The sequence below is a fragment of the Trypanosoma grayi genome, assembly GCF_000691245.1.
Source record: "Trypanosoma grayi strain ANR4 Tgr_45_V1, whole genome shotgun sequence".
Taxonomy (NCBI): domain Eukaryota; phylum Euglenozoa; class Kinetoplastea; order Trypanosomatida; family Trypanosomatidae; genus Trypanosoma; species Trypanosoma grayi.
The window spans coordinates 32,230-41,370 of record NW_008825664.1 but is presented as its reverse complement, the minus strand read 5'-3'; the positions used below and the strand labels follow the sequence as shown (position 1 = coordinate 41,370).

General features: G+C 56.3%; 4 protein-coding genes across 4 annotated transcripts; all 4 read left to right on the top strand.

Annotated features, from left to right (window-relative positions):
• Window positions 1-145: 145 nt before the first annotated feature.
• On the top strand, window positions 146-2,998 carry DQ04_00451120 (hypothetical protein; the record flags this gene model as incomplete). Its single annotated transcript, XM_009309032.1, has 1 exon — window positions 146-2,998. The coding sequence occupies one exon, from the start codon at window positions 146-148 to the stop codon at window positions 2,996-2,998; it is 2,853 nt and encodes a 950-aa protein (XP_009307307.1).
• A 632-nt stretch (window positions 2,999-3,630) lies between these two features.
• On the top strand, window positions 3,631-4,176 carry DQ04_00451110 (hypothetical protein; the record flags this gene model as incomplete). Its single annotated transcript, XM_009309031.1, has 1 exon — window positions 3,631-4,176. The coding sequence occupies one exon, from the start codon at window positions 3,631-3,633 to the stop codon at window positions 4,174-4,176; it is 546 nt and encodes a 181-aa protein (XP_009307306.1).
• Window positions 4,177-4,495: 319 nt separating this feature from the next.
• On the top strand, window positions 4,496-6,082 carry DQ04_00451100 (hypothetical protein; the record flags this gene model as incomplete). Its single annotated transcript, XM_009309030.1, has 1 exon — window positions 4,496-6,082. One exon carries the CDS (start codon window positions 4,496-4,498, stop codon window positions 6,080-6,082), a length of 1,587 nt encoding a protein of 528 aa, XP_009307305.1.
• Window positions 6,083-7,314: 1,232 nt separating this feature from the next.
• On the top strand, window positions 7,315-9,141 carry DQ04_00451090 (surface protease GP63; the record flags this gene model as incomplete). Its single annotated transcript, XM_009309029.1, has 1 exon — window positions 7,315-9,141. The coding sequence occupies one exon, from the start codon at window positions 7,315-7,317 to the stop codon at window positions 9,139-9,141; it is 1,827 nt and encodes a 608-aa protein (XP_009307304.1).

Genomic DNA, 9,141 nt, shown 5'->3' with positions numbered 1-9,141 from the left:
TCACACACACACACACATGTACGCATACACACAACAAATAGACGGAGGGAATAAGGGGGGGAGGTGAGGTGCCTGATATAGCAGAGGGGGCAGCATCAATCGCGTTTCCGCAAAGCTCCCCATCGCTCACCTGGATAGTATTATCATGGATGTGGCGGCGTTTCGACGGCTGCAGCACCGCATGGAGTCGCGTGGCCGAGCAGCGAGCAGCTGCCGACACGGCCACTCTCTCTGCAGCTGCGCCCCACCGCCCCCACGCGGTGAGAGCGCTGGCATGGCGACGCTGGACCCCGCCGCGCAGGCGTGGCTGCTGCACCGGGTGCAGGGCGTGGAGGTGGACATCACGGATGGCGGGACCAGCCACCGACGGCCGCAGTCGTGCTGCTGCTCCTGCTGCCAGGGATACCACCACTTGTTTCACACCTCAAAGAGAGACGCCGCTGAGGCAGAAGCACCTGGCACATCTGCAAGGCGCCTGAGTCCAGTACGAGAAGCAGCAACAGAAGAGCATCCCCTCGCGAGGCCCGGGGAGGGCACAGTTAGAGGGACGTCGTCACCTGTACGGGGCGTACAGAGTACACAATATGGTACTGCCTTTAGTCCAGCGAAGGCATCGCTGATGCTCTCCTCTTTTCTTCACCGAGCGGAGTCTCTGTCGCCGCAGCTGCCATCCGCTAGCCGGAGCGCAAGCCGTGCAGACGATAGTCATAGACAACAGCAGCGCGGTCTGACCATGGCGGATGAATACGGCGGCGTCTCGAGGCTTTCCTTCGACTTGCGACGCACGCATGAATTGCCGTCCGTTCCATGTCCCATCATCACCTCTGCTCAGCCTGCGATGCAGTCAACACTCCTGTCACAATTTGACACCAGCGCACAGCAGCAGCAGCAGCAGCAGCGACAAGAACCACAACCATCTCTTTCCGCCGTTGCAACTCCGGCACAGCCACAGCAGCAGCAGCAACCACAACAGGCAAGTGAGGTGCCGCAAAGTGCTGTAGTAGCGACTGAAGGGGCCGCCGATGTACAACGCCCACACACCACAGCCGTTGCAGTGGAAGCCGCCATGCAGACGACATCTCTGTTGGACACTCCACCCGTAACGAGTGCCAACGGGGCGCCACCATTGGGCGCGTCTGGCTCTGTTTCAGCATCTGCTGGTGCAGCTGGACCGCAACAGCTTCCTGTGCAACAGTCAGGTGTCTCCATGACGAGTGCCGTTTCACCTGCAGCCGCTGCTTCAGTGGCAGTACCAACAGCGCAGCCGTCTAACATTTCCCCAGCGCTCGCTCCACCGACAGTTCAATCAGCGGAAGTGGGAACTTCAACAACAGCAACAGCAGCACCTGGTGCCTCTACTGCTACTGGCGGAGGGCCCTCCGCTGAGCCGACGCCGGCTGATGTAATCAACGCGCTGCGTGAGAAACTGCTTTTAGAGAAGGCAGACGCTTATGTGCGCGGATTAGAGCAGCGACAGCAGGAAGAAGAGAGGCTCTCGCGAGAACAAGAAGAACAGCTGCGGTCCCACCAAGAGGACGAGATTGTATCGCTGCTCTTCCGTCTTCGTCAAGACGACCACGAGATGCTAGAAGCAATGTTTGACACCATTACTCAGCGGGATGAGAATGAGGCACCACCACCGCTTCCGCCCCCACCAGCCACACAGGACACGGCGCCACCGTTTCCCGCAGGAGTGATGGCTGCCTACACGATGGGCATAGAGAAGGCAGCTCAGCCGCTGTCACAGCCAAAGCAGGAGCCGCCGATGCAACCAGAGCACCAGCAGCAGCAGCCACCCCCACCGAGTTTTACTGTGCCACCGCTTCCACAAGCCGCACCTGCACCCGTGGCGCCAGCTCCACCACCACTGCCACCACTACCCACCTTTACTGTACCACCGCTTCCACAAGCCGTACCTGCACCCGTGGCGCAAGCTCCAGCAGCACCAGCACCACTGCCACCACCATCATCGACGTCTAGAGCAGTTCCGTGGGATTCGACGAGTGTGACGATGAAGGCATGGGTTGATGAGCACTTTGGTTCAACGCTGGATCCGCAGCACCGCGCCCTCTTGCAGCACGTCCTGCTATCCAGAGAGGCGGAGGTGCGACGGGGAGCAGCCGCCGAATCACAGTGCAAAGAACTCGAGGCCAGGCTCTCTGCGGCAAAGGCTTCAGGCCCGCAAACGGCTGGGGACGGAACAGTCCGACCAGACTTCAGTCAACTGCAACAACAACAGCGGGAGAGTGAATTAACAAAAGCGCTTACTCTCCTCCACGCAAAGGAGGAAGAACTAAAGGCGGTCCGAAAGATGCAGCAAGAGCAGGAAAGAAAGGTGGCGGAACTGACCCAATCGTTGCTCCCGCAGCCTCTCCGGAGACCAGGTGCTGGCGGTCTCGAGGAGGAAAATGAAGAGCTGCGTCGCTGGAAGGTGCGTTGCGAGACCACTGAGCAGCAGCACCGCTTCAGCGTGCAGCGTCTGGCAGAGTTGCAGGCGTACATTGAGCAGCTGCGGAGTGGCGCCCAGCAGGCTGTTAGGGATGTTGTTTCCTCGAATGCCGCTGCTCACACCGTGCCAATAGACGCAACAACGGTGCGGCTGTCTTCTCTCAGTGGATCACGCCCAACCTGTTGCTGGGAGGGTGCCACGCCACACAGCAGCGTGTCAGGTGCGCGGTTTCTGCCTGAAGGTAACGGCCCATCGCAGCAGCTGCCACCACCACTATCACCACCGCTGCGACAGCACGTGACAGCCAGCAACACCCCTGTTGCGGCCGTGCCGTCGCAGGGTCCGTTGACAGGGCTGCCAGAAGCAGCGCGGCATCCTTTGGCCTCTTTAGCTCCTGCTGCTGGCGATAGTGCATACCGTGCGGAAGCGCTGCGGCAGCTGCGAGAGGAGCTTGAAACGGAGTGTGGGCGATTCGCCGACGAGTCGCAACGCTGGCATCAGTACGTGCGGAATCAAGAAGAGCGGTGGACACAACTTCATCAGCGCTGAGCGAGGGGAGGATTCAGCGCCCTATGCCTTGGGATGCTGTTATGTTTCTGTGAGTATGTTTGTGTGTCTCTGTGTCCGTGGCTGTGTCATACTTATTGAAGCGCGTTCTTTTTCTTACCATAGAGAGAGGAGAGGAGTGTGTTGCTCCTCTCCCCCAGCGGTGACTTCCTGTACTATTGGCACCACCCCTTGGATGCATACATCTGCAGGCGGTGGGTATCTACCTTGGGATTTCCTTTTGGTGTTGTTTTGTGTTTACGGCTGTGTGTCAAGGCATGTATATATATATATATATATATATGCGCATGTGTCTCTGTACTTCCCTTGTATCTAATTATGTCCTACTTATTTTTTTTTTGGTGTTTTCTCTTTCCCTCAATGCGTTTGCCTTGATGAAGCTACCAATACGAAAGGCTGCCGCCGTAGCAGCAGCAACAAAAGCAGGGTATTGTGTGAAAAGTGGACAGAGAGCCTATCCTGGTTTCTTTTTTTCTTTATTTCACCAGACAGCGCTGGGTATTGGCGGTGCATCATCACATATTCGGTAACTGTAGCCAGACAATACGGAATTAACTCTGAAAGACAGCAACAACAACAACACGAAAAAAAAAACGTTTGGGTGTGATTAGATAATGGCATCAAAAACTACGGCCACATCTGCCAGCAGTTCTCCTGACAGCCCCGCCAAGGCGCGTGTGGCTATTGAGGAGGATGACATCCGCAACGTTGTGGAGGGGGCAGCACACCGGCAGCTGTCGGAGGAGAGCTCGAGCTCATTTTTGAGAAGCAACAAGAGGCACAAGATCGCGGACGTGGTGTTGGCGGTCTCAGCGTACACCTTCAGTGGGCTCTTGCATGTCCACGGTCAGAGTACGGCGCTCACAAGCCTGTCAATGTGGGCGGCGGGTACTACCTACCTACTTAACATGCAGGTGCGTAAGGTCTTTGACTTGGAGGATGCGACGAGGCGGCGCGAGGTAGCAACAGAGATGAACCTCCAGGAGAAGAACGTGTTTCAGCTTGAAATGGTGGCTTCGTGGGTATGGATGCTCTCTTCAATGCAGCAGTTCAAGCTGTACAAGCGCATGAAGTACTGTGGCTATAGCAGCTGGACGGGGCTGGGCTGCTGCATGTACTTCACTCTGCGGCACATGTACAGTGTGCTGCTGCTTGGCTAAATGCAAGGGGAGATGGAGAGGGGAGTATTGAATACTCTCTCTCTCTCTCTGGGCGCACCACGCCTTTCTTTTTTGTGGTTTGATGGATTCGGCGCCCCCAATTTCCCTTTTGTGTTTATTGGTGCATTTCGGTGTTGTTGCCTGGTGGGTGATGCCGCGATTTCTTGTACCTGCACTGCTGCATTTCTCTTCTCCCATGTCTCTCTCTCTCTCTCTCTCTCTCTCTCTCTGTGTGTGTGTGTGTGTGTGTGTGTGTGTGTGAAAGAAAGAATTTGTAAAAAAAAACGTCCCTGTTGTGTCGTGCGGCGTTAGAAAGAAGATGGCGTCCCGAGGAGCAACAAATGGGCGGCGTCTGCATGACGACGCCGTCGACACAGCCGGCTACACCCGCGAGCAGCAGGTGCTGCATGAACTCAAGCGCGTACTCGGGTGGGTAGCGTCGGGAGCCGCCGATGGCACGACGGACGCGTACCTCCTGCGCTGTCTGGGCGCGGTGCACTACTCCGTCGCGGAGGCGGTGGCGATGCTGAAGCAGCGGCGTGTCTTCGAGGAGAGCTTGCCGTCCCTGCGCATCACCGCCCCAATGCTGGAGGCACTACGAAGCGGAGCGGTGTCTATCATTGGCTGTGACGTGTTAGGACGCCCAGTTCTGTACCTGAGTATGCAACACTTCGTCCAGTCGGCAATTGATACGCAAGAAATGCAGCGACTCGTTACGCTGGTAATGGAATACATGCTGGCGTACTGTGTCCAGACGTCGGCGACGGCACCGTCGCATGGGCCGAGAAGTGGCAGTGCAGCGCCTCTACCTTCTCCGTTGCCGTCGCCACAGCAGCAGCAGCAGCAGTTCATCGTATTAGTAAACGAGGAAAGCTCTTCCTGGCACGCCAACCAGTCTGTCCTTACAAGCATGAGTACCATTTTCACAGTGGTCAAAAAGTACTACCCACGTCTTATTGGTCTGGTGCTGCTCTTTGAGGCCTCGTGGGATGTGCGGCAGGGAATCAAGGAGACATTTGCGGGCGAGTCAGCTGAGGCAAGGCGTGTGGTGCAGATGGTCAGTCGCGCAGATATTCAGAAATACATCGATCGCGCGGTGCTTCCACGTGAAGTCGGTGGCCACAATGCGACCTTTGAAGCCTCCACCAACTTTGCTGACGATGTGCTCCGTCACTGGTACCTCAAGACGAGTTACCTGTTGTTGGAGGAGGCAAAGGAGCGGCCACTGTGGCAGCTCCCGCCGTCCATCGCAACTGCCAGCGAGTGGACGGCTCTGCGGCGCCGTAATGTCGCCACCGCTTCTTGTGGCAACAGCGCGCGTGTCAGTCCGCCTCTTCTGCCGATGCTCCCCAGCGGTCGATCCAGCAGTGTGATGGAGTCGGCGTCGCTCGGCTCCTCTCGCCGCTCACACATCTTTCGCGGCGGCTCGGAGGAGGACGATGGGCTCTGCTCTATCCTGTCCGATCCGGAGGAAATGGGGCGCACCGTCAGCAGCTGCAAATACACGCCGAAGGAGCTGCAGCTGGAGATGGACAGCCACAGTGACGGCTCGGCAGTAGCTCTGGCGCTGGAGTTGCGAAAGGAGCGGGAACTTCGTGCTAATGCCGAGCAGCAGTTGAAAAAGATGCGACTCGGCATTACACTGGACCTCGCGACGGCAACGGGCATTGAACGTGCGCTTGCATGCATGCGGGCAGAGCTGAATGTGCTTGTCGCCAATATTATTGTCCGCGCGCGACAGGCGACAGCCAATGGATCCCCTCCGACCCTCTTGCAGCTCCTTGAGTTGACCTTGTCAGCAGTAGAGACAGCAGCGCACAAGGTCGAGCGTGTGCCTGCAATGAAGTACGCTGTGCCCGTGCGTCAAAGTGAGGCCAGGAACTCCTTATGCTGTTGCTTTATGTGAGTGTCGTGGATCTGAAAAAGTGAAATGCTTGGAGAAGAATGAGTGTTAGAAGCACGACGAATCGTGAAGAAAGGCTAAGGGCAGAGGTCATTACCAGACTGGAAGGATGCTAAGTCTCCTATTTCTGGATACGAACCCTTCACGCGGCTTCGAAGTGATGACAAATAGGTTCGTCTCTGTAGAATATAATCATCGTCGTGTAGCTGTGCTGAGGATATGCTGTGGCATTTTTTTTTTTTCGTTTGTGTGTGGGTGGGTGGCTGCTGTTGTTGTTGCCACTGTTGACTGTTTGGTGGTAGTGAAGCTGGGACGCTGATTGTATTTGCCGCTTACCGTACCAAGCAAGACGAGCGGGGACATTTACTGCGCTGTGTGTTTGCATGCCAGTCAAGCATTTCAAGGAGTGAGAAACACCCTACGCAGATGAATGGCCAAAGAAGTGGAGCGGAAGAAATATATATTCTTATGCAGCGAACGGTATTTCAATGGATTTGTACCTCGTCAGATATCACCGCTCGGCTATCATGGGGCAACACAACATATTATTCTTCTTTTATCCGAGATCGCGGCACACTCGAATCCCCACATGTCCCGTCATTTCTGAAGTGAGGAGGTGCGTTGCACATATATGCACGAAGTAGTGCTTTGACGGGGACAGCCCGCAGTGAGAACTCCGCATCAGGGGGTGGGGGCGGTGTGCGGGGAAAGAGCCCAATGACGGACAACGCAGCAACACAGCGAGGCAAGAATGAAACAAAAAACAAAGCCTCCTTTCCCAGAGCAGCAGAGACGCTTCACACCCTCCCACCTGAACGAAAGGAGATGCTTTTTTTTTTCACTTATGCACGAACGCACTTATAAACATTACGTGCCCATAGGTCACTTCTCTCATCTTTTGCGAGAGCCAGTTGTATCCTGTTTTGCCTCTTTACTATCTTAAGGAGATGCGGGATACCAGCGTGGATAGTCTTGGCAGCAAAACCTGGCCGCAAGAATACACCGGTATTGTCGTGACCTTCACGAAACATGCATCCCTTCCCTCAGATTCTCCTCTGTCATGGCATCCCATCAAAGGTCAGGACACCTATGTCTTCAGTATTGTATATTGCTCTGCTGATGAATTCCGCATTTCTCCTTCTCTATACAACTGCTTTCCCTATTATACAGTCAGGTTCACCACTCAATTCGCACAAGTTGCTTTACAGCACATACAAACGCACGCCACCGCCGCAATGTGGTCTCTGTTGCACGTCACACTGCTACTGCTGTTGTTGTGCTCCTACCTAAATGCGTGTTTCGTCCACGCGGAGCACACGTGCGGTTTTGGCAGGAGGAAGAGGAGTGCCGGCGAGCAGCCCGTCACGGTAGTGCGGGAGGTGTCGCGGGCGGGCCAGGGCGCGTGGCAGGCGTACACAGCGGCCACCGCAGACGGCTGGGCGCCGCTTCGCGTCCTTGTGTCGACCGTGGACCTGGAGAATGAAAATCAATACTGCACTGCGTCAATGGACGCTCGTCCGGATTTCGAGGGTAGCCGTTTGCTCTGTGGTGCGAGCCAGGTTCTCACCGCGGCGAAGAAGGCCATCCTGACGCGCAGAAGCATCCCCGAGGCGGTCAAGCTCCACACCGATCGGCTCCTCGTAAAGCCGGTGACCGGCCACCTGGTGGTGCCGATATTCTCCGCTCCTCACATCTGCACACCGTTCAGTATCCCTGCTAGCCACCACAACCCCGGCGTCACCGACCATGACATGGTCCTGTACGTTGCCGCTGGGCCTACCTCAGAGAGCGGCGTCGTTGCTTGGGCTATATCCTGCGCGTCAATAGCTGATGGACGCCCTGCGGTGGGTGTGATGAACTTCTCCCCCAACCACATTGCCGACACGCTGCGCGTCGTGCGTATCGCCGCCCACGAGATGGCACACGCTCTTGGATTTGAGAGTGAAGTGTTTCTCGCTCGTGGGATGCTGACCTTTGAGTTGGAGATTCGGGGCAAGAAGAACATCTCTGCATTGACGTCCAAGCGTGCGGTTGAGATGGCGAGGAAGCACTACAATTGCGATACTGCGATTGGCATTGAGCTGGAGGATGAGGGTGGTGATGGAACGGCACTGTCGCACTTCGAGCGGCGCAACGCGAAGGACGAGCTGATGGCTGGTGTCAACGGCATCGGTTTCTACTCGGTTCTGACACTTTCGGCGTTCGAGGACACCGGTTTTTATGTGGCAAATTGGAGCATGGCGGAGCCAATGGCCTGGGGCAACAACTCCGGCTGCGAGCTGCTCACAGGCAAGTGCGTGGAGAATGGAGTTACCCGGTACCCGCACATGTTCTGCACCGACACGGACACGGATGTGTTGCAGTGTACGTCCCATCGTTTGGCTCTGGGGTACTGTTACCTCTCGCTGCAGGAAAGCCCCCTTCCGTCTCATTTCAATTATTTCGTTGATCCTCGCAAAGGGGGTCCCGATAATGCGCTGATGGACTACTGCCCGTTGGTTGCGCCGGCCGGTGACCCCTTCTGGTGTACTACCGGGGATGAGGGGATGATTCTCTCTAGCATCTTTGGACCGGATTCAGTGTGTCTAAAAGGGAAATCCCTGATGATGGAGGGCACGCGTGTTGGTGACGTGTGCGCGGAGGTGCGGTGCACGACTACGGGTGTGCTGGTGCGGTACCGCGGCGACGACGAGTGGTATACTTGCCCTGAGGGCAGAGTTCTGCGTCCTAGGGTGACCTTCTCCAGCGGCGGCATTGTGTGTCCCAAGTACGACGAAGTGTGCACAGTTGCCCCTGACGGGAGCAGCCGCATTAACGGGGAGGTTCGCACCGAGGCGCGAGAAAAGGGCGATGTGAGTCAAAAAAACCTTAAGGGGAATAATGCGGCTGCGGGGGGGTTGCTACCACATTTATTCGACAATGAGAAAGCGCTGCTGTTGGATCGCGTGACGGAAAAGCACCAGAGTGAAAGAAAACGTAACTCCGACGGCAGCATTGCGGCTGCTCTGCTAATGTCGGTTCTGTTTGTGTTCATCGCCACCTCAGTTCTTATGGCTCCCTGA